Source organism: Megascapheus bottae, chromosome 20, assembly GCF_031878675.1.
Source record: "Megascapheus bottae isolate mThoBot1 chromosome 20, mThoBot2.hap1, whole genome shotgun sequence".
NCBI lineage: Eukaryota > Metazoa > Chordata > Mammalia > Rodentia > Geomyidae > Megascapheus > Megascapheus bottae.
The window spans coordinates 19,877,866-19,903,284 of NC_143528.1; the positions used below are offsets into that span (position 1 = coordinate 19,877,866).

A 25,419-nucleotide genomic window follows, 5' to 3' on the forward strand; every position below is an offset into this window, starting at 1 on the left:
AGGAGATTCTAATCTCCAATTAAGCACCAGAAAATTGGAAATGGTAGTGTGGCTCAAAGAGGTAGAATGCTAGCCCTGGAAAAAGCAAAAAAACTCAGCAATACTGCCTAAGCCAAGTTCAAGCCCCTTGACCAATCCCCCCGCGGCCCAAAAAGAATTAATAGTATAAAAGCAATTGTTTTTAGATTTTCCACCATGCTGAAACAGACAGATGTGTCAAAGGAATGGGAAGCAGAGGTAAGACTTTAATGTGATCTAGATTGGCTTGAACAGAATGATAGGCTAGAAATAACACACAGGCTGACTGGAAAGCTGCCTAACTGTCGGCCAAAGGATATGTTGCTTTTATTAAAGCAATTCATTACTTTTTGTCTGATAGTGGCCAATTCAATTGGACTTTCTCAAGCTACCAGAGTCATTTGTAAGCCAGTGGAGATCTGTCTACCAGTGGAAATATCTAGGACAAAACAAAACAAAAAAAAAAAAAAACCTGTTAAATAAAACAAAACCTTGTTTACCTGGAGCAAGCAGATACGAAAACAACAACCAAACCTAGATTCATTTTCTGCCAGTCTTGATATTTGATTTGTACATTATGATACACAGATAATATTAGTTATCCATAGCAATCATCTATATACAAAATACCAGTAACCTAGTGCACGTTTCCAAATATCTATAACCCCAGAGAATAGTAATATGCTTTTACCCCTATATTTTGTTCTTTATTCTTTATTTTTTAAATCATCAAACATTATCTAGGAATAGCCTAGATAACAGTAAAGTCTACCCTTGATGTAAAAAACAACAACAACAAAAAAAAACCCTAAAAGCCCCCAAAAATTGATCTTCTAACATGGAATCCGTTCTACTATTATTCTGCTGCTTTAATTACAACTTATCTTTGTATTACCTTCAAAAGCAACTAACTTCAGAAGCTGATTAATGTCCTAATGATAATTTCTCATGTTGAAATTCATTAATTCATTGCACTTGCATAAGTGCAATGTACTAGGTTCAATCTCCACTACCAAAAAAAAAAAAAGATTAAAAAAAATAGGAGGAGGGAAAGTGAGAGAAAAACATGAGAAGGGTATCAAGGTTCAAGATGTAATGTATCCTAACTGAAGAATGTAACTGTAAACCCTCTATACATTACCTAACGATGAAATACAATTTTTTAAAAAGAAAAAAATGGGTAATGATAAGGACCCTAAATGTCTCTATGCACTTCTCCTCACTTAAACCCATCATTCTTTTAACTAGAATAAATAGTGATTTAAAATAAAAACAATGTCTTCTATTGGATTACTGGAAAGTACGTTAAAATGACTTTCAATCAGTAATAATCAGGCAAAACTAAGGAAGTTATATATTGAGTACCACAGCAAATTAGTAGGTGCACCAAGTGACTGACCAATATGTCACTTCTATTGCTTTTCTCACTTCCCTCTTATTTTCATTACATACCAGTTTTCAAAAGGTAGCCCAGAGATTTTTATCTCCAGGATCCTTCTGGGAATCTGTGAAGTTAGAAATGTAATTCTTAGTAACATAAAAGGTCATTTGTCTTTCACTGTCTTTCTCACAAGTGTAATGGAAGTATTCACTATCTGTGTTATGTGTGAAGACATCATTGCTTGAATAGCAAATGAAAGTATACAGTATACTCTTAAACTTTACAAATGCCTTGGTTTTACGATGTTTAGCAACTTCCCCATAGGAGAAAAATACTGATTTGAAGTATTTGCCCTTTTTACAATGTAAACAGCAGATTTCATTAGAGCTGGAAAGAGATATGTATATTTAGTTCTCAAGTGCCAGTAAAAGCAGTATAACATGACACACAAACAAAATGCTTTTAAGACTGTAAGGGATCCAGGGATCAAAAAAGTACTCAACTCAATAGTTTTTAAGATTGTAGAGGGATCCAGAGATCAAAAAATCTGAGAACCACTGCTCTGTAGTAAAGTCTTCCAAACCAGAAGTCATTATGACCAGGAAGTAATAATATAAAACTAAGTCTCAGACTGAATTTTTTTTTTCCAGTGGGGCTTCAGCTCAGGGCCTAAATAATGTCCTTGGACTTTTTCAAGGCTAGATAGAACTCTATCACTTGAGCCACAGCACCATTTCCATCTTTTTTTCTATGTATGTAGTACCTAGGAATCGAACCCAGGTCTTTGTGCATGCTAGGCAAGCACTCTACCACTAGGCAAAACACCTGGCCCCTCAGACTCCTTTTTTTCTTTTTTTGGCCAGTCCTGGGGCTTGAACTCAGAGCTTGAGCATTGTCCTTGGGCTTTCTCAAGGCTAGCTCTCTACCACTTGAGGCATAGCACCACTTCCAGCCTTTTTCTGTGTATGTGGCATTAAGGAATCAAACCCAGGTGTTGGTGCATTAGCTAGGCAAGCATTCTATCACTAGGCCATGCTCCTAGCCCCCATCAGATCACCTTTTTTTTTTTTTTTTTTTTTTGCCAGTCCTGGGCTTGAGCTCAGGGCCTGAGCACAGTCCTTGGATTTTCTCAAAGCTAGAGCTCTGCCACTTGAGCCTCAGCACCACTTCCGGCTTTTTTCTATGTATGTGGTACCGAGGAATCAAACCCGGGTCTTCATGCATGTTAGGCAAGCACTCTACCACTAGGCCAAACTACCGGCCATCAGACGGCATCTTTAAAAAATATTTCTTAAGAAGTCAAAGCTATGGGGCCAGGAGCATAGCCTAGTGGTAGAGTATTTGCTTCACATGCACAAAGTCCTGGGTTCGATTCCTCAGTACTACATACATAGAAAAAGCTGCAAGTATCCATAGACAGTGCCCAAGCACTGAGTTCAAGCCCCAGGACTGGCCAAAAAAAAAGAAAAAAAAGTCAAAGCTAGAGCTGGAAATTTGGCCTAGTGGTAGAGTGCTTGCCTAGCATGTACGAAGACCCAAGTTTGATTCCTCAGTATCACATACATAGAAAAAGCCGGAGGTGGTGCTGTGGCTCAAGTGGTAGAGTTTTAGCCCTAAGAAAGTCCAAGGATAATGCTCAGGACCTGAGTTTAAGCCCCAGGCTGGGAAAAATAAAAAATTTTTAAAAATCAAAGCTATCACAATAAACATTATCTTATGTAGTTGGGTCACTTTGTTTTATCTATTGCCTTATTTTCTGGTGCTAGAAATTGAGCCTAGGACCTTACACATGGTACAAGCACTCTACCACTTGGCTTCATCCTTAGCAACTTAAAATGTATACCTCACTATGTGTCAGTTAAAGTTTGTAAAACCCTGGGGCTGGAACTTTGGCCTAGTGGTAGAGTGCTTGCCTAGCATGCACAAAGACCCAGGTTCAATTCCTCAGTACCACATACAAAGAAAATGCCAGAAGTGGTGCTATGGCTCAAGTGATAGAGCTCTAGCCTTGAGAAAGTCTAAGGACAGTGCTCAGGCCCTGAGCTCAAGCCCAGGACTGGAAAAAAAAAAGTTTGTAAAACACTGAAATAGCAAGCTAGAAAACAACTGGTACAATAAGAACACACTGCAAGGATAATGTCACAGGACAGGATAGAGACTATTTTGATAAATTTCTATAAGAGATTCTAGGAAGAGGAGTTACCAACTTCCTTATAAAGCTGTTAATGCTGACTTACCTGGCTGTAGTTTAAATGCTTCAACTTTTCTCTAAAAGTGACAATAGATCGTATTTACTACGGGTATTCCCATTCTACTCAACCAAGTCCATATTCATTAGGAAGAAAGCTATTCATTTTAATAAGACTCCATTCTGTGCACAAGTTGTAAGTGCTACAATGCATTTTCCTTGCATTTATTCCAGATAAGAGATACATTTAAGACGTTATCAACACATTTAGGAAAATAAGAATTGGTTTATTAACACAAAAATAGTTTTAAATCTTCCAAAGGCAAGTCTTCATCTAATTGAGACAGACCTTCCCAACTTAATCATGTTAGTGTCTATAAAGCCTATATATATATATATATATATATATATATATATATATTATTTTCACAATGAAACACAATGCAGCAAATTCTCTAATTGGAGCCCACAAACTCTAATATTAAGTATCTTTAAAAATGCAGTTCCAGGACCAGGAGTTTGGCCTAGTGCTAAGAGTGCTTGCCTACCATGCACAAAGACCAGGGTTTGATTCCTTGGTACCACATACATAGAAAAAAAAGCTGAAAATGGTGCTGAGGCTCAAGTGGTAGAGCTCTAGCCTTGACGAAGTCCAAGGAGAGTACTCAGGCCCTGAATTGAAGCCCCAGGACTGGCAAAAAAAAAAAAAATTCAGTTCCAGAGCCAGGTGCGGTATAGCACGCCTGTAAACCTAGCTACTCAGGAGGCTGAGATCTGAGGATTAAGGTTCAAAGGCAGCCCAGGCACTAAAGGACCTGAGACACTTATCTCTAATTAATCTCTAAAAAAAAGAATAGTGAGGCTTGGCCCAAGAGTAGGGCAGTAGCCTTGAGCTAAAGAGCTCAGGGACAGTGCCCAGGCCCAGAGTTCAAGCCCCATGACCCACCAAAAAAAAAAAAAAATGCAGCTCCAAGGCAGGCATCAATGGCTCACACTTGTAGTCCTAGCTACTCAGGAGGCTGAGATCTGAGGATCGTGGTTCAAAGCCAGCTTGGCCAGGAAGACCATAAGACTCTAATTAACCACCAGAAAACAGGAAGTAGTATTGTGGCTCAAAGTGATAGAGCACTAGCCATGATCTGAAGAGCTCAGGGCTACTCTATCAGAGTATCATAATTACTTTCCCTCCAAATGTTTATATTGTCTAGTCTAGAGCTAGAAAGAGACAGATTACTCTAGAGGATTACTTTGATCATGATCCTTCACTCAAAGAGAGAACTGAAAAGGGATGGGGGCTACTGATGTGATTAGTTACCTGGCATTAGCTGCTTTCAGGTCACAGAAATGAGTGAGCAGAGTCCTCACAACATCATTGCAGACAACTTTAACCACATCCACATGACTCAGCCTTTGACGTAGCTGTCTGGCAATTTCCCAAAAGTCTTCCAAGAGCAGATGGTAAAGCTGTCCCTCATCTCTGCTAAGGTTCCCATACCAGGAGAGGATATAATCTCTGTAACTGTAGTCAAACACTATCAGGAATAAACAATGCAATGAGTAAATCACAGATGACAGAATCAAATGCCAAGGCAGCATTTTTACTAGAAACTAGCTGCCTACTGTTTAATATAGTTTAAAATATAAAGAATATAGAAAATTTAAGACAAGACAGGTGATTATTCTTAAATCTTTAAAAAAAATCCTCATCTAACTAAAACTACATGTTCTAGATTTTTATATAATTAAATTTTAAAACAAATATGTGTATATGTACATATGTCACATATTTACATGCAATACATACACATACATATATGACCACATAAAGTAGTAATGTATTTTCCTACCCTGTGGTGATGTCCCAAGCCTCTCAACCATCACGTAGACAAATGTTATGCCTTCTCTGAGAGTCCTAGATCACAGTACTGAACATTTCTTCCAAATTTATTCTATCCTCAAATGTTTGGCTTCAGCACCTACAGCGAGTGGTTGCTCCTATTATCTATTCTTCCTATAGTCTTTATTCTCTTTACTCCCTTACTGGTTAATCCCTTGTTATGTGGTAATGGTTTTTCATATTTACTTTGTCCTGTTTGTTATTTGTTTTCTGTTTTAAAATAAAATCTCAACTAATTTAGGAAGAATGCCACATACCAGCCCCAGATAATCATCTGAGGTATCTCCACCATATACTATAAATGTCTAGGGCCTGGGTCTCCTGGAACAAAACATATCCCTTGATCTACTGATAACAATAAAACATCTATTATTCCATTACTCATTTCCATGATCCTTTATGGAAGATTTTTTCTTTTTTATGTGGACTATTGAACCCAGAGCCAATGAATGTTAAGTATGTGCCACTCTATTTCTAAACTATATTCCCAACCTGGGATTATCAGGTTTTGGTGTGCGTGTGTGTGTGCACCCACACACTTGGTGTGCATGCATGCTCATGTGCTGGAACTTCAACTTGGGTGGCATACTTTTGCTTCATTTTCTTACTGGCACTCTATCCTGAAGTATGCCTTCAGTTTAGCTTTTTGTTTGCTGAAGATGGAGACCAGGTTAGTTCTGAACCTTGATCCTCCACATCTCAGCTTCCTGAGAAGGAAGAGTTACAGATATGAGCAACAAGCCCCTCAACATGGAATGATCAGTCTATTCATTGAACAACAAAAGTCTAAATATTGCATGCCAATTGGCAAAAAGTAATGAACTAAATGAGATGAATCTAAAAGGGTGAACGAAGACAAGGTCTTTCAGATATAAACTTTGCTTCCTTACTGTCACCATGTAATTCCTGAACAATCTGGCCTCCTCTGGAATAGCCATAAGGAGACCCTAGTAAAAACTACAAAGGCTAAGTGACAGAGCATCTTTCTTGTAAGTATGGACCCTGAGTTTAATCTCTAGTACCCATCCCTCAAAATTATTACACATTAGGTTCTGCTTATCTAAGGCTTATTCCAAAGAACAGGTATCTTCTGTTACCTTATTGTTTTGACCCTTTACATAAGGTAGGATAATTTACTTAAAGGAACAGGTGTCACTGAAATTTAGAACTTTTACTCAAAGGTTAGTTATCCACCTATCATGCCTAAAGTCCTAGGTTTGATCTGCAGCGCAGCAATAACAAACAGCTTTAAAAGCCAATCAGAACTAACAGAAATATACTTACTTTGAAATACACATTGAACAATGCATTTGTTGTTTTGTGATGGTTCAAAACCATCATAAAAAAATAGTAAAGGTAATAGTATTCTTAAAACATTCAGATAGAAACTTACAAGACAAAGTGTAAGGCAACATCTACAATACTATGAAAAATACAAAATCAGATAAAGCATTATATTTTCAAGTAAGCACATGCTTAACATTCACTAGGCCTGGGTTCAGTGTTCCATAGAAATACTAAAGGACCATCAAAATGAGCAGATGAACCCAGCATTCAGGAAATGACTGGGCAAAAGGGTAGTATCTTGTAATTACGAAATTAAATTATCTGGTCCATATCTGTGAGATAATTCAGGGTAATCTAGTAAAAATTAGACAATAGAACTAATCAGACTTAATATTAAACAAAATGGAGTCTTAGAAGTCTTTTATCTATCTACATTTCAAGGAAATGTAGCATTAGGAGATATTTAAGGGTCTTTGTTCTACTTAAACAGATAATTCATTTATACTATATCTGAAGTTCTTAAATACAGTTTTTACAGTTTAAACTGGTTAACAAATACAGTAATAATAATATGTTTTCATACTTTTCTTAAATGTGCATTAACTTGCAGCATTTGCAGAAAAGTTCTATTTTACAATGAATGATAACACACTTTGGTGGCAAAACCTACATATAAACATGCAAAATTCGTATAGAACTTCATAGACACATGTACCTTAAATTTTATTTAGCTTTTTGAAAAAAACTTTTATCTACTCCAAAAGTAATACATAATCTATGAAAATAGTAAATAATTTTATCTATTTTAAATTTCCTTTAGAAGGTAATTGTGTGTGTATACATGCATGCGTGTGCATGCACATGCACCAGTTTTTAGGCTTGAACAAAGGGCCTGGGCACTGTCCCTGAGCTTTTGTACTCAAGGCTAGTGCTAGATTATTTTCCTTTCAGAACATAAATGAATTGTTTTACACTGCAGTTATATAATCCTTACCTTCTTTCAAAGCTTTATCCATATTATGAGAAATTACTATCCTTCTAGGCTGAACTGACTCTTGTGAGTTTCCACACTCTAGATTCTGAAATGGAAAGAGGGAAAAGGCAGAGTAAATACCAGCAAAAAAATAAAATCCAAAGTACAAGTCTAAAAAAAGCATTAAGATAAGGACTAATGTTTTTTGTTTTTCTTTTTGTTTTCTGCCAGTCCAAGGGCTTGGACTCGGGGCCTGGGCACTGTCCTTGGGCATTCCCAAGGCTAGCATTCTACCACTTGAGCCACAGCACCAATTCCAGCTTTTTCTGTGTATCTGTTAACAAGGAATCAAACTTTGGGCATGCTAGGCAAGCACTTTACTACTAGGCCACACTCCCAGCCTGAGGACTAATGTTCTTTTGAAAAATAAATTGCTGATTTTAGTTACAATTTTTAGAAAACAGAATTAACAGGTTTTTTTTCCTCCAAGATATCAATGCAACATAATGACAAGCATACTAAGTATAGAAACACAAACAAATAGAAAAGTAGGAAAGTATGAAACAGTATCTGTATATATCATGGGAACTCAAGACAAAGAAAAACTTGAACTCAATGAGTAGCCATACACACTATTCAATAAATGATACTGAGAGATAATTTTAGATTAATGTGAGAAAAACATCACAAGCTTACTTATCCTTTATAAATAATTTCAAATTGATTGAAGATGGAAACGTTTTCTTGAACTAAAAAAAAAAAAAGGACTAAAATAAAATATGTGAAAAGCTCCAGCCTGGACAGTGGTTCACACCTATAATCTTAGCTACTAAGGAAGCTAAGATCTGAGGATCAAGGTTCAAAGCCAGTCGAGGCACAAAAGGACCTGAGACTCTTATCTCCAATTTAACCTCCAGAAAATGTGAAGTGGGACTTGGCTCAAGGATAGGGAAGTAGCCTGAAGCTGAAGAGATCAGGGACAGCAGCACCCAGGTCTAGTTCAAGCCCAGTGACCCTCCAAAAAGATAAAAGAAAAAAGAAAAGCTGTTAAATCTTGGAATACAGATCTGTTAAGTCTTATAAAGCAAAATAAAGGTACAAAATCCATAGACACACAAAACTATTTAAAATAAAAAAATTCTTACTTGATAAAAGATTCTATAAACAAAATATAAAATATGTGACAGGCTTGGAATTAATTATCAGCAACCTGTAGCAACTAACATTAGAAAAATAACCCAAGAGAAAACCAAGCAAAAAAATTGAAAGGGCAATCATAAAAGATAATGAATATTCAATAAATACATGAAAAAATGCAAGCTTTTTATTAGAGAAATATAAACCCAAGCAATGACATGTTACTAGAGTAACAAATCATTTTCCAACAAAAATACAAGAAATAAAAAGGATACTAACAAAGGAGAAGTTAAATTATTCCTATTTATAGATATGTTCCTATTCTTTTTTTTTGGGGGGGGGGGGTGTCATAAGGCTTCAACTCTGGCCTCAGCACTGCTGTCCCTGAGCTCTTCATCTTCAGCTCAAGGCTACCGCCCTACCCTTGAGCCATGGTCCCACTTCCTGTTTTCTAGTGATTAATTGGAGATAAGAATATCATGGCTTTGTATTGCCCAAGCTCATTTGAACCACTATCCTCATATCTCAGCCTCCTAAGTACCTAGGATTACTGGCAAGAGCCATTGTAACAGCTATATGTTCCTACTCTTTTTTTTTTTTTTGCCAGTCCTGGCCTTGGGCTCAGGGCCTGAGCACTGTCCCTGGATTTTCTCAAGGCTAGGGCTCTACCACTTGAGCCACAGCACTACTTCTGGCTTTTTGCTACATATGTGGTACTGAGGAATCGAACCCGAGTCTTCGTGCATGCTAGGCAAGCACTCTACCACTAGGCCAAACTCCTGGCCCCATATATGTTCCTATTCTTGAAAGACCCTAAAAACTCCTTCAGAAAACTTTTAGACTTGATAAACACTTTCATCTAAATAGTAGGATAAGAAAAAAATAATAGAAGAGCCAGTAACATTTCTATACACCAACAATAAACCAGCCAAGAAAGGAAGCAAGGAAATACCATTCACAATAGTCCCATAAAACAAAATACCAAGCCAGGTGCCAGTGGCTCATGCCAGTCATCCTTCCTACTCAGAGCCTGAGATCTGATGCTCATGGTTTGAAGCCAGCTTGGGCAGGGAAATTTGTGAGACTTCTCTCCAAAGTGGTTCAAAGTGGTACAATGGTTCAATCTTCAGTGCCATTAAAAAAAAAAAAGTGACAAGCTATTGAACATTAATTCTTCTCAAAAACTATTCTTGTTGGGTGCCAGTGGTTCATAGTTTTGATCCTAGCTAGTAAGGAGGCTGAGATCTGAGGATTGTGGTTCAAAGATAGTCCAGGCAGGAAACTCTGTGAGACACTTAACTCCAATAAAACAACTCAAAAAGGCTAGAAATGGTGCTGTGGTTCAAATGGTAGAGCCCTCACTTTGAGTAAAAGAAGCCTAGAGACAGCACCCAGGCCCAAGATTCATGCCCCCAGGACTGGAAAAAAAAAAAGTATGCTTTAGCTGTACACACACACACACATACACACACACACAATATATGTGTATATACACATATAATGATTATATAAACATTATATGTGTATATACACACAAAGCTAAATGAAAAGGTTTTAGCACAAACACCAAAGTATAAAAAGTTGATTCTTAGGTTGGCATAAATTTTTAACTTTTTATTCTCAAAATCAGTAGAATGGTAAATAATGTTTAAAATGAATATTACAGCCATACTGTTTGAATTTTTTTAAATAGCAAAAGGAGAGATTATGTACAGAATTCAAATACCATTATCTAGCAGGTAAGACATTATTGAAAATAATCACTGATTATACACAAAGTGACCAAAAGCATATACAATGTAATATATAATGTAATTGGGTCTACTCATTGGCCTGGAAGAACGTAAAGTTTTATAAAAAAAAAAATCATAAAGCCGAGCCAGGTGCAGTGGCTCACACCTGTAATCCTAGCTACTCAGGAGGCTGAGATCTGAAGACCAAGGTTCAAAGCTAGCAGAACACTAAAGGACCTGAGACTCCAATTAACCTCTACAAAATGGGAAGTGTGAGGCTCCACTCAAGGGTAGAGTGGTTGCCTTGAGCTGAAGAGCTCAAGGACACAGCCCAGGCTGAGTTCAAGCCCTATGACCCCCGCCCCCCCCCCAAAAAAAATCACAAAGCCCTTTTCAGTGCCTAAGAAATACTGCCAGTGATTGATCAGCTTTACTATCTCACTCAGAAGATCTGAATGACTATCTCTACTGCTGCTCCCATCCAGCAAACAAGCATGGGGAAATCATTTTGCGCTCAAGCATTACTACACAGCTGCAGTTAATTCCTAGGTCACCCAACTGGCAGTAGAGAATTTCTTGTCCTTGGCTTAGCTTCATGCTGTTCTTGGGACAAGCGCTAAGAGTGTCATTGCTGTTCATTATCATTGTTATTAAAAACAAAAAGCCATAGGTTTAAGATCCCTTAGTAGAAATACTTTTAAAATGAATGAACAAACCTTAAGATGTATGTATTATAGTTACAAAAGAAAAGACATATCCTTACATTATAACTCAACATATAACATTTAGTACTTTCCCATGGAATTAAAAAAAATGTGATCATCTGGCCGGGAGTTTGGCCTAGCGGTAAGAGTGCTTGCTTGGCATGCATGAAGACCCCGGGTTCTATTCCTCAGTACCATATATATATATACAAAAAGCCGGAAATGGTGTTATGGCTTAAGTGGTAGAGCTCTATCCTTGAGAAAGTCCAAGGACAGTGCTCAGACCCTGAGTTCAAGCCTCAGGACTGTCAAAAAAAAAAAAAAGTTTAAAAAAAATGTGATCATAAACTAACAAATTCAGTTTGTGAACTAAAACATCAAAGACCCTTTCAAGCAATAAAACTATATGGTCAGTAGATTTTATTCTAATTTTTTCTTAGTTCATCAAAAATTGAGGAAATGATAAGGACTGTAAAATTTTGGTTTTTTAAAAACTCAGATATTTTAAAAATCACACATTTTCTGAGTAATATTTAATTGAATTAAATATTTAAGAAGGCTATAATACCAATAATTACAATTACTTCTTGTCAAGGCTTTAGTAAGTAGTCTAGTTATAGTTTTCTAAGTATAGCTATGGCAATTTTAGTATGCAATACTTGACAAAAACCAAAACCTGACACTTTGTTGAGAAAGTCTTGGATAGAAATTCTTAAATAGAAAGTCTTTAAGGGCTGGGAGAGAAAGAAGTATAAATGTGACTGACATGCAGTTTAGGTATTGCACACATACACACACACCAGGGCTTGAATTCAGGGCCTGGCTGAGTACTCTGGCATGGCTTTTTCTATTACAGCTGGCATTCCACCATATATGCCATGCCTCAAGTCCAGCCTTCTATTTGGCTGCTAATGGAGTCTCATAGATTTTCCTCCTCAGGCTGATCTTGGACCACTCAGATCTTAGCTACCCAAGTAGCTAGGATTACAAATGTGAGCCACCAGTGACCAGCTACAATTTGCATCCTGAATGTTACCCAAAGACTATGGGCTTAAAGGCTTGGTTCCCATCCTGTGGGAAGTGGTAGAATTTTTAGGAGGTAGAGTGGGAGGTGAAAAACCATCAGGCTATTGGGAGCATGACCTCCCCACTCCTCTCCTCTCTCTCTGCTTCCTGACCACAAGCTACCCATCATGATTGCTCACAGGCCCAAAGGCAACAGAACAACTGACAAAGACTGTGAGACAAAACCTTTTCTCCTTTGCTTGATTTATCTCAAGGATCTGTTACAGCAGCAGAATACTTTCTTAAAACAGCATGCCTGGGGCCAGAAGTTTGGCTTAGTGGTAAGAGTGCTTGCCTAGCATGCACAAAGATCCAGGTTCGATTCCTCGGTACCACATACATAGAAAAAAGCCAGAAGTGGTGCTGAGGCTCAAGTGGTAGAGCTCTAGCCTTGAGAAAAACCCAAGGAGAGTGCTCAGGCCCTGAGTCTAAGCCCAAGTATGGCAGAAAACAAAACATAGCTGCCTATTTAAAACACATTACAACTTCCTCCAAAACATTTAATTTGAAAATTAGTTCTACATTTTTTCTCTCTTTCTACCTCTTGCCATATGTCTGCAGATTTCTTTCAGCTCTTTATTTGAAAAACTTAAAAACTAATATGTAAACATATGGTTGTCACTACTGAGTGAATCTAAATAAGGACTGTAGTATCTTTAATTTTAAAAGGGTAATAAGGAAATTAGAATGGTGGTTGCCAGGAGACAGAAAGTAATTCTTTAATGAGTACAGAGTTTCAGTTTTATAAGATTAAGACTTATTGAGATGGATAGAGGTGACAGTAACACAGCTTTATGGATGCATTTTATACCAGTGAGCTGTACAATTAATATTTAAGATGGTAAATTCTATCAGTATTTTGTCACAATAAAGAGGCTAGTCACAAGTAACATTTTTTATTTTAACTCATTTAAGGTCCTGTTATTCTGCCAATTTGATTTTCCAATCTGGTTCTAAATTTCCCATACATACATATACCCTTTAGAAGTCACTATCAGAAACAAAAGAAGTTCAGATCCTTATCACAACACCAAAGCCTGACAGATAATCAATAATTGAAAAGAAGAGCGAAGATTAGGACATAATGGAACAAGCAGGGATTGAGGTCTAATGAGGTTACTGGAGCCACAAATTTGAAATCCATTTAGGCAAGATAGTTACACTAGACATTAAAAAAAAAAAAAGCAGGGGGGGGGGTCAGGAGCATAGCCTAAGGGCAGAGTGATGAGTGCTCACCTAGCATGCAGGAAGCCCTAGGTTTGATTCCTCAGTACCACATACTCAGAAGAAGCCAGAAGTGGTGCTACAGCTCAAGTGGCAGAGCACTAGCCTTGAGCAAAAGTGTCCAAGGACAGTGCCCAGGCCCTGAGTTCAAGCCCCAGGATTGGCAAAAAAAAAAAATCAAAACAAAAACAAAAGCCAGGAACTGTGTGTGGTACAAGACTAATCCTAGCAATTGGGAGGCTCAGACAGAAAGATCTTAATCATGAGGTCAAGTTTAACTTGACTACACAGTGAGACCCTGTCTCTACATAGATAAATAAAATTCTTTAACACAGTGGAAATTTAAAAAAAAATAAAAAACAAAAATCCTAGACTAAAAAATGCAGAGTTCCTTTTTTTTTATGTCTTTCTGTTTTTTTTTTATAATTGTGTCTTTCTAAACTTTTATTGTTTTCTAAAATATACAAATAGAGCTTCTAAACAGTAGGTTTGTCCATAATTATAGATAATGAGCAGAATTTAACAACTACCATCCAGAGATAATGGCAGGGACACCTTGACAAAGCTCTTCCACAGACCTAGCTGCTGGTGATAACAATGGTTGCCCGGACAACTAGTCTACTCCTTGTTGAGGGCTGGGACCAGGCCCTCCTCCTTCCCACTGTACCTGGGTCGGAGGTAGCAAGAGGTGGATGGTGAGATCTCAGACCAGAACAAAAGCCACAGATCTCTTCATGGTGGGGGGGGGGGGGGGACATGTGTCTTTCTGGTTTTTAGAGTTATGGTTTCAGTATATATTCCAGTTTGGGCTGGAATACACAATGTAGCCTAGGCTAGCCTCAAACTCAAAATCCTTCTACCTTGGATTCTCAAGTGGTAAGACTGCAGGAATGTATCACCAAAACTGACTATAAATTCTTAAGAATTTAATATTTAAGTGAGCATGGTGGTTCACATCTGTAATCAAGTTTATAAGAGAAGATAAATTCTATAAAACATTGTAGATGTAAATAATTAAGCTCAATTATAAAATCATCATCCAGTCTAGATAGCTATTGGCCTTCTCTCCCTCTCCCTTCTCTCCCTCTCCCTCCCAGTCCCTCTCTCTCCCTCTTTCTCTCTCTCTACTTGTGCCAAGACTGTCCCATGTTCTGGGAATGACCCCCTCCCCCTCCTTGCTCAGGGCCCATGTACTAACTAGTCCGGACTTGAACTCCAGGTGGCAACAGCTCAATGCTCAGTGGACACCTGAGCTCTGATCAATCTTGAAGCGACCAGTGGTTCAAAGTTACCAAACAGCCAATCAGATGATTTAAACTAATCCCCTTAAAACTTGTTTGTATAAAAGCTGTGTAAAAGCTTTGTTTGGGACCTCTTAGCATTGCCAGCTATGGGTACGCTGAGGTCCGAGTTCGAACTCGTATCCAAGTTGGAACTCATAATAAATGACCCTTGCTTTTAGCTTTGACTATGGCTTCTGGTAGTTCTTTCAGGGCCCTAGGAATTCAGGTACAACGTTTGGTGCATGGGCCGGGAACCCCCAAGCCCACCTAGACACCTAGTCAACCAGTCATGGAAAAACCTCGATAAATATGCCAGCTTCGTTTGTCTCTGTGTATTATGTATTGTCTGTTAATCTGTTCATCTGGGTTGCCTATAGGTTTTGTATCTGGGTCAATGAAGAGTCCTGGAGGACGCGCTATAGAGTCATTGACAGGGCCAATGGGAGACGTCCCCGGACGTCTGTAAGGAATAATAGCCCATCTGGTCAGGCAGGATTTAGCCTGAAGCACACTTGTGGTCTGTGTTTTTATTTCTGTTTATTTGGGTATTTCCCTCCTAGATGGGTCAGACACAGACTACTACTCCACTTACTCTCCTAACCATGAATTTTAAGGATGTTAGAAGCAGGGGTTTTGATTTGAGTAAAGATAAACTAATTACTCTTCGTAATTCGGAGTGGCCAACCTTTGATGTTGGATGGCCCCCAGAGGGCACTTTCAGCCTCTCCATAATATGGGAGGTAAGGGAAAAGATCTTTTTGGTCTGGCCACCCTGACCAGATTCCTTATATTCTTGTTTGGCAGGATCTGGTAGAGAACCCCCCTGCCTGGTTATCACCCTTCTCTCAACAAGCGATGTCTTGGCCCTGTGCCAGGCTGATGGCCCCCAACTCAAGCCCTCAGCTCCCCTTTACCTGGTCCTGGCTGACAGTACAGACTCCCTACTCTTTGAACCTCCTCCATACTTTCCTCCTCCTTTCAATCCACAAATGCCAGCAGGAGCAGAGGCGCCTTCCCTGGATGAGGTGGAGGTGAAAATGGCCATCCCCAATGCCGCGAGTAATGCCGAAGGCCCAGCGGACAGGACCCAGGGATGTGCCCAACAAGCATTGAGCCCACGCTTTCCCGATTCCACGGTGGCCCTCCTGCTGCGTGAAATTGGTTTTCAAGATGACACTGGGAATCCTAGGTTCCAGTATTGGCCTTCCTACACCAGTGGCCTCTATAATTGGAAAACCCAGAGTGCTCGTTTTTCTGATAACCCCAAAGATCTGATCTCTCTTAGTCAGTGTTATGTTCACTCACCAGCCCACCTGGGATGATTGTCAGCAGCTCCTCCGAATCCTGTTCACCACGGAGGAGAGGGAAAGGATCCAAGTGGAGGCCAGGAAACCGGTCCCTGCTGACGATGGGCAGCCCACTGTTAATAATAATACTTTTCCCTTAACTAGACCTCCCTAGGATAAATAGGACTACAACACGGCAGAAGGTAGGGGAAGGCTACAGGTGTATCGCCAGACTCTAATGGCAGGTCTCCAGGCTGCTGCCCGCAAGCCCACTAATATGGCTAAGGTGTATTCAGTTTTTCAAGGTAAAGTAGAAACTCCCTCTGAGTATTTAGAGAGACTAATGGAAGCCTTTAGATAGCTCACCCCAATGGACCCCAAGGCCCCTGAGAATCAGGCAGCTGTGGTCATGTCCTTTGTTAACCAGGCGGCTTCGGATATTAAGGGGAAGCTTCAGAAATTAGAGGACCTAGAAGGAAAAAGTATCCAAGACTTACTCAGGATTGCTCAGAGAGTTTTTAATAGGGATGCCCAAAAGGAGAAACAGCTGAGAGCAACACAGAGAATTATTAAAGTATTGGCTGATTAAAGTAGTTCAACAGGGAAGACCACCACAAAGAGGTTCACGTGGCCCACAATCTTCGAGGCCTCCAGGTCGAGATTTGAGCAAAGATCAATGTACTTACTGCAAAGAGTTTGGTCACTGGGCTAGGGAATGCCCGGAAAGAAAAAAGAGCGGATCGGACCAGTGGCAACAAAAAACTTCCGTGTTAATCACTCATGACGCGGAGAACTAGGGGAGACGGGGTTCGGATCCCCTCCCCGAACCTAGGGTAACTTTGCAGGTGGAGGGTACTCCTGTCCAGTTTTTAGTGGACACAGGTGCTCAGCATTTGGTTCTTACTAAGCCTCAAGGAAAACTCTCCACAGCTACATCGTGGGTGCAGGGGGCTACAGGAATAAATAAATACCCCTGGACAACTCAAAGGACAGTGGACCTTGGAGCCGGTAAGGTGTTACATTCCTTCCTAGTCATCCCTGAAAGCCCCTACCCCTTATTGGGGAGAGACTTATTAACCAAGTTGGGGGCTCAGATTTACTTCTTGCCAGGCAGACCCAAGGTGACAAACTCCCAGGGTGGACCACTGTCAATAGTGACCTTAGCACTAGAAGATGAGTATCGCCTTTATCAGCAACAGAACCCCCCTGATTCGGGAATTGATGTTTGGCTCAAACAGTTTCCAGAAGCATGGGCGGAAACTGGAGGAATGGGATTAGCTAAGCACCAGCCAGCACTCTATATAGAAATAAAACCTGGGGCTGACCCTGTTCGAGTCCGGCAGTACCCTATGTCTTTAGAGGCTCGGGTAGGAATAACTTCTCACATTCGCCGCCTCCTAGACCAGGGAGTGCTATGACCCTGCCAGTCAGCCTGGAACACTCCATTACTGCCGGTACACAAACCCCACACCGGAGAATACCGGCCGGTGCTGGATTTAAGAGAGGTTAACAAGCAGGTTATGGACATACACCCAACGGTGCCTAATCCTTATACCCTCCTGAGTACTCTTGACCCTGAAAAACAGTGGTATACGGTCCTGGATTTAAAAGATGCCTTCTTCAGTTTGCCTTTGGCCCCTAAAAGCCAAGCACTTTTCGCATTTCAGTGGACTGGTCCAGAGAAAGGTATCAATGGGTAACTGACCTGGACCTGACTGCCACAAGGATTTAAAAACTCACCCACACTATTTGATGAGGCCCTCCATGAGGATCTAAGTGAGTACAAACAAAAACACCCCAATTTGGCCCTTCTACAGTATGTCGATGATCTTCTAATAGCGGCACAGACTCTTGAGGGGTGCATCCAGGGGACGGAGGACCTCCTACAGACCTTAGGAAAGCTGGGCTATCGAGCCTCAGCTAAAAAGCACAGATCTGCAGGACTGAAGTAACCCTATAACCTATTTAGGGTACCTACTGAGAGGAGGGAAAAGGTGGCTAACTGCTGCCTTCAAAGAAACAGTGCTCCGCATCCCCAGACCACAATCACAACGACAGGTATGGGAATTTTAGGGGACAGCCGGATTCTGCTGGCTGTGGATTCCTGGGTTTGCAGAACTGGCCAAGCCCCTGCACTTGGCTACTAAAGATCAGCAACCTTTTTGCTGGACAGAAGAAGCTAAACAGGCTTTCCAACAAATAGACAGCTCTACTGTCTGTCCCAGCCCTGGGACTCCCGGATGTTTCCAAACCCTTCCAGTTATTTGTGGATGAGAGTAAAGGGGTAGCTAAAGGCGTTCTGACTCAACATCTGGGTCCCTGGAGATGACCCATTGCTTATCTATCTAAAAAGCTTGACTCCGTGGCTGCCAGATGGCCTCCCTGCCTCTATGTAGACAGGCTACGGCACTGATGGTAAAGGATGCAAATAAGTTGACCCTAGGGCAGGAGTTACAGGTCACAACACCTCATGCTATCGAGGGCATTCTCAAACAGCCCCCAGACCGATGGCTCAGTAACGGCTGGCTTATTCATTATCAAGGACTATTGTTAAACCCTCTTAAGATTCTCTTCCAGCCTCCAACTGCCCTTAACCTGGCCTCACTACTGCCCGATCCAGACCTGGAAGCCCCTCTTCATGACTGTGCTGAGGTTTGGGCCCAAGTGCCTGGAGTAAGAGAGGATTTGCAAGATAAGTCTCAGCCAGATGTGGAGATTGTCTGGTTCACCGATGGAAGCAGCTTTATGCACAAGGCCAGAGGTATGCGGGGGCTGCAGTAGTCTCAGAGACTGAAGGAATATGGGCTGAGTCCCTGCCTACAGGAACGTCAGCACAAAGAGTGGAACTGGTGGCTTTAACCCAAGCTCTAAGACTGGGTAAGGGTATATAGACAGTTGGTATGCCTTTGCCACCGCCCACATACATGGGGCAATATACAGAGAGAGGGGCCTCCTCACAGCAGAAGGAAAAACTATCAAAAATAAGGAGGAAATATTGGCACTCCTGGCTGCTCTTTGGGAACCAAAGAAACTGGCAATAGTCCATTGTCCAGGACACCAGAAACATGTAGATCCTGTGTCCAGGAACAATCACCTGGCTGACAAGACTGCCCGGAGGTGGCCTTATCTCCAACCCCAGCTCTTGCCCTCCAGCTCCCAGACCCAGGACCCACAGTCTTACCACCAATCCCAGGGTATACAGAGGAAGACTTGGAGTGGACTGAGAAACTACCTATGGCACAACTCCTCGGTGGATGGTGGAGAGATTCCAGGAGTCACATAGTACGCCTGGAAAAATTAAGGACAAAAAATTCATCATAGTACTCATCTAGGAGCCAGAAAAATGCAAGACTTAATAAGACAAACTGGACTACGAATTAAGGAGGCAGCCGTCAAAACTGATTGGATTATCTCAGGTTGCAGAGTATGTCAGCTAAACAATGTAAATCCAGGGGCAAGGCAGCAAGGGGACAAGCCAGGAACCTATTGGGAGGTTGACTTTATGGATATAAGTATTAGCTAGTTTTTGTAGATACCTTCCCAGGATGGGTCGAGGCCTTCCCCACAAAAGAGGAAACTGCACAGATAGTGGCCAAGAAGATACTTGAGGATATCTTACCCAGGTATGGCTTTCCAGTAATAATAGGTTCGGACAATGGACCTGCATTTGTTTCGAAGGTAAGACAGGGATTCGCTTCCATACTTGGGGCAGATTGGAAATTACATTGTGCCTACAGACCCCAAAGTTCAGGACAGGTAGAGAGAATGAATAGAACATTAAAAGAGACCCTAACTAAATTGACCATGGAGACTGGCTCAAACTGGGTAGCTCTTCTCCACTATGCTCTGTTTAGGGTTCGAAACTCCCCTTTTAAACTAGGACTTACCCCCTATGAAATAATGTTTGGTAAACCTCCCCCTATAATACCCAATATTAAAGAAAATCTTGTTAAAAAAGAAGAGGATGGTGATTTTGAACTTTTGTTTTCACTCCAAGCCCTGCAAAGGGTTCAGCAAGAAGTCTGGCCCAGGCTGAGGGACCTGTACAAGACGGAACCACCTCTGGTGCCTCATCGCTATAGACCGGGTGATTGGGTACTCGTGAAACGCCACTGGCAAGAAAATCTGAAGCCATGGTAGAAAGGACCCTTTCAGGTCATCCTGACAACACCCATCGCCCTCAAGGTAGATGGAGTAGCTTCTTGGATCCATTACACCCACGCCAAGCCAATGGACCCATTTCCAGACCTCACAGAACCCTTGGCCGAAACAACTTGGAAGACTGATCGTACCAAAAGTAGCCCGTTAAAAATTAAGTTGTGCCGCCAAAACCAATAATAGTTCCTAGTGTAGGTGGGAACAACAGGTATGGGCAGTGTCTGGACTCTGTGTGGGCAAATACAGTTGTGCATTTAATTTTTCCCCTTGGTTGACAACCCTGTTTTCTGCCTTGGCTGGACCCTTAGGCACCTTGTGTGATTATGCAGAGATAGATCCAAGATTGGCTCTACAAGTATCACGGGAAAGAGGGGAATGTTGTGCCAAGATTGTCCCATGTTCTGGGAATGACTCCCCTCCCCCTCCTTGCTCAGGGCCCATGTACTAACTAGTCCGGACTTGAACCCCACGTGGCAACAGCTCAATGCTCGGTGGACACCTGAGCTTTTCAATCTTGAAGCGACCAGTGGTTCAAAGTTACCAAACAGCCAATCAGGTGATTTTAAATAATCCCCTTAAAACTTGTTTGTATAAAAGCTGTGTAAAAGCTTTGTTCAGGACCTCTTAGCATTGCCGGCTATGGGTACACAGAGGTCCGAGTTTGAACTCGTATCCAAGTTCGAACTCGTAATAAACGACCCTTGTTTTTAGCTTTGACTATGGCTTCTGGTAGTTCTTTCAGGGTCCTAGGAATTGGGTACAACACACTCTCTCTCCGGTACTGGGGTTTGAACTCAGGGCCTAAGCACTGTCTTTGGGCTTTTTCCTCAAAAGGGCTCTACCACTTGAGACACAGCACCACTTCCAGCTTTTCTATGTATGTGGTACCCAGGAATCAAACCTGGGTCTTCATACATGCTAGGCAAGCATTCTACTACCCAGCCAAACTCTCAGTCCTCTGCTGTATTTAGTTCTTGTTAATGAGTTCAACTCATACTACTTAACTTTGGGCAAGTTATTCTGTCCTTCAATCATCTTAGTAAAATAGAGAAAAGGAACATCTACTGTTTAATGTCAGTGTGAGCACTAGGTGAACTGATACAAAGTACAGAAATGTCTGCGAACATGTTTATAACTATAAATTATTATCAGTACTTTTTCCATCCATATGCTTTTTAAAAGAAGTTTAGAATTAGTTCTTTTTTTAAAGGCTCACAAAAGCTCGTGTGATCATATAAAATGATATTTATCAAAATGAACTCCAAGAAGTGGAAACAAGAGCTATTTTTCTCCCCGCTGTGTTTTCCAGACCTTCGTCTTATTTGTAAGTTTATCGGTTTGGAGGAGCGAAAGGGGGAGCACACATATGGAGGGACAAAGTGTGAACAAATGCAGCCATGATAATCACTAGACACTGTGTTGAAAATGAACTATACAACAGGTATGGCTGAAATGATACTGAGAGAAGCAAGGGAAGGGGTGACACTGTTATGAAGAAATGTATTCATTTATGAATGTAATTGTAACACCTCTATACATTACTCAGACAATAAAATACAATTACAAATGTATTTATAACCTAACTTATGTAACTGTAACCCCACTATACATCATCTTTACAATAACAAAACAAAAACATTAAAAACAGTATTGCATTATGAGCATCATTCTTTAACAAGAGTTGGAATATATTTTGAATGTCTTGTTCCATAATTCAACTATTCTCTCATTCTACATTTAGTTTTTCTCCATATTTCTTTTCTATTCTAAATAAAAAATAGTTTCATTTCTATATTACATGTCTACATGTAATACCAAATATTTTAAGACACCTTAAAGTGTCTATGAAATATACAGGTTGTATTTGGATTCTCACGTGATTTAAAGGATGTAATGTCTCAAGAACTTACTTTTTTTGGGGGGGTGGGGCAATCTTGGGGCTTGAACTCTGGGCCTGTTGCTGAGCTCTTCAACTCAAGGCTACCGACCTACCCCCGGGCCTAGGCATTGTCCCTGAGTTCTTCAGCTCAAGGCTACTACCCTACTCTTGAGCCACAGCCCCACTTACCATTTTCTAGTGATTAATTGGAGATAAGAGACTCAGGCTTTGTAGTGCCTGGACTGGCACTGAACCTCAGTTCTCAAATCTCAGTCTCCTGAGTAGCAAGGATTACAGGCTTGAACCACCATGCCCATCTTCAAGAACTTTCTTGGGCTTTAGGAAAGCCCACCAAGTGATAAAAAGCTAATGGAACAAGGGGCTGAGAGTTGGGCCTAGTGGTAGAGTGCTTGCCTAGCATACATGACAACCTGGATTCGATTCCTCAGTACCACATACTTAGAAAAAAAGCCGGAAGTGGTACTGAGGCTCAAGTAGTAGATAGAGCTCTAGCCTTGAGAAAGTCCAAGGACAGTGCTCAGGCTCTGACTGAGCTCAAACCCAGGACTGGCAAAAATAAATAAATAAATAAAAAATAATAATAATTAAAAAAAAGCTAATGGAACAAATGATTGAAGATGTGGGGAGAGGAAGACTGAGTTTTTCTAGCTTTTGAGCATAAACTATGCATAGGTATCTGAAAACATCTCTTTCTAGCCTCTTCTCCCAAAAGTATACTCTAGACAGAAAATGAATAAAAGACACAGGCACCCCTAAAGGGCAGGTGAGGGCCTTCTCTGTAGTGTAATAAAGCCAACTCAGCCTCCTGACATAACTCAGCCCTAAAATAATTTTATCTGGCAAGAAATGGTGACCTGGATTACTGGCAACTTCTGTAGCTTATTACACCATTTATCAAAGTCCAGGTTGTATTCAGGCTAAAGGGAAAGCCTGCCTACATGTATCATGTAAGAATCAAGATTCTGTGTATATTCATAATGAAAGATAGTCATCTATTAAGAAAAAGACTGAGGGCCAGGAGTGTGGCCTAGTGGCAAGTACCTGCCTAGCATGCACAAAGACCAGGGTTCAATTCCTTGATACCACATACATAGAAAAAGCCAGAAATGATGCTGTGACTCAAGGGTAGAGTGCTAGTCTTGTGAAAGCCCAAGGACAGTGCTAAGGCCCTAAGTTCAAGCCAGATCAAGTTTCTCCCAGGACTGGGAGAAAACAAAACAAAACAACAACAAAAACAAAAACAAAAACACTGAGACCAGGTCCTAGGAAGGAATATGAAATTAGATCTTTTTTTCTGAACAATCATGAAATTCAAATGAATTCACACTAGAACAAAGTCCCCTTATAATTACCATGGCAAAAACATATGACATCACATTATAGTGGGACTCAAAGCAAGAAAGGGCAAGGCTGACATTGATTCTTTGCAATTAACTTGCTAAATTATACTGAACATGTCCATTTCTTCAGTTCTGTTTGAAATAATGCCAGCACTATTTAAAGTATTACTATGGATTTCAAGGAAGTTAGTTCATGTAGAACTACTTAACATTACATGGCCAGGAGTTTGGCCTTGTGGTTAAAGTGCTTGCCTAGCATGCACGAAGACCCGGGTTCGATTCCTTGGTACCACATACATAGAAAAGGCCGGAAGTGGTGCTGAGATTCAAGTGGTAGAGCTTGAGAAAGTCCAAGGACAGTGCTCAGGCCCTGAGCTCAAGCCCAGGACTGGCAAAAAAAAAAAAAAAGAACTACTTAACATTACAAAGCATTAGACTGATAGTGTTTTCTCTTACGCTTCCAAGTAAGTAACAGTCTAAATTTTTTTTTTGCCAGTCCTGGGGCTTGAACTCAGGGCCTGAGCACTGTCCTTGGGCTTTCTCAAGGCCAGACCTCTACCACTTAAACCACAGCACCACTTCCAGCTTTTTTCTATGTATATAGTACCAAGGAATTGAACCTGGGTCTTCATGGATGCTAGGCAAGCACTCTACCACTAGGCCAAACTCCCGGCCCCAGTCTAAATTTTTTATACAATTCCTTTCCAAAGAATGGTTGTAGCATCATTACAGAGGATTGATGTTATGTCTTTTCAAACAAGTCTTTTACACTTTTGTCTCAAGAATCTCCAATAGAAAAGTTTCTTGATGTGATTAATCTGCTTTCTAAAAGAAAAATGAATATTAACACAAAGGAAAAATCTCTACAAACTTATCAGTAAAGACCAATTTTAAGGTAAGTTAATAGTATGTAGGTATGAATTTCCCATTTAGTTGGAAGAATTACACTTTTGAGGAAAACATGTTTTAATTTTTAGATACAAATATGAAGAGCCCTAAAAAAACATGTTCCACTTGATTAAGAAACACTTGAGTATATTTAAACCAGACCCAGATTTGGAAACAGAAATCATAAAAAGCATTTGAAAATATATAGGTAGGTAGTTGTATAAGTTGATATGGATGGGCAAATATTGAATGCCTACCGCTGAAGCAAAAAAAAAAAAAGAAAAATGCAAACTGGCTTAGGAAAAGGTCTGTGAAAACACTGACATTAGCTTTTTTCATTCCTAAAAATAGTTCGCATGATAAAAAATTTTGTAACCATTTTACTATTGGCTTCTATCGAACTTTGAGGGCATGTAGTTTTTACAATGAGTTGCATTTCCACCAATTCATTCTATTGTCTGATATTTACTGAGAAGTGAGCTCTGTGTGCCTGGCACTTTGCTGGGTACTAAAGAGACCAGAGTAAATAAATTATATATTCTGTGTTCAAGAAGCATTGTTTGCTCTTAAAGGAAACTCATAATCAAGTAACTAATGAGCCATAGTATGAGAGGTTGTGCTTAAGAATTCTAATAACCTTACTATTCTGAAATCCTCTTTACATTTTATTCACCAATCTATATTATGGAATAAAGCCACTCAAAAGTAAAATCAATCCATGAAACCATTTCACAAGAATTTTAAGATTTACACATTTTTTCATAAGGTGATACTATTGAATATAAATGATGAAGGACCTATACTATAACTATATCCCTGCTTGGAAGCTTTTTATGCAATTCAACAACCAGAGTCACAGAGAATTCTTGATTTTTTTCCTCACTGTTTCATAACCTATTACTGTCCTGAAATGCCACAATACTCTTGGATTGCCTTTGAATAAAATCTGGTGAGCCA

At 40.2% G+C, this 25,419-nt stretch overlaps 1 protein-coding gene and 1 pseudogene across 2 annotated transcripts in view; one reads left to right on the forward strand and one right to left on the reverse strand.

Annotated features, from left to right (window-relative positions):
* The window catches only part of Snx25 (sorting nexin 25), a 111,908-nt gene that overhangs the window by 70,282 nt on the left and 16,207 nt on the right, over positions 1-25,419 (reverse strand). For both annotated transcript variants that reach the window (XM_090354127.1, XM_090354126.1), the window contains exons 2-3: positions 7,766-7,850; positions 4,903-5,119 (exon numbers count right to left, since the gene is read on the reverse strand). In XM_090354127.1, coding sequence (XP_090210253.1) covers positions 4,903-5,119; positions 7,766-7,787 — 239 coding nt within the window. In that variant the 5' untranslated portion in view covers positions 7,788-7,850. The remainder of the gene's footprint in view (positions 1-4,902; positions 5,120-7,765; positions 7,851-25,419) is intronic.
* Positions 14,205-19,459, forward strand: LOC150049260 (uncharacterized; annotated as a pseudogene).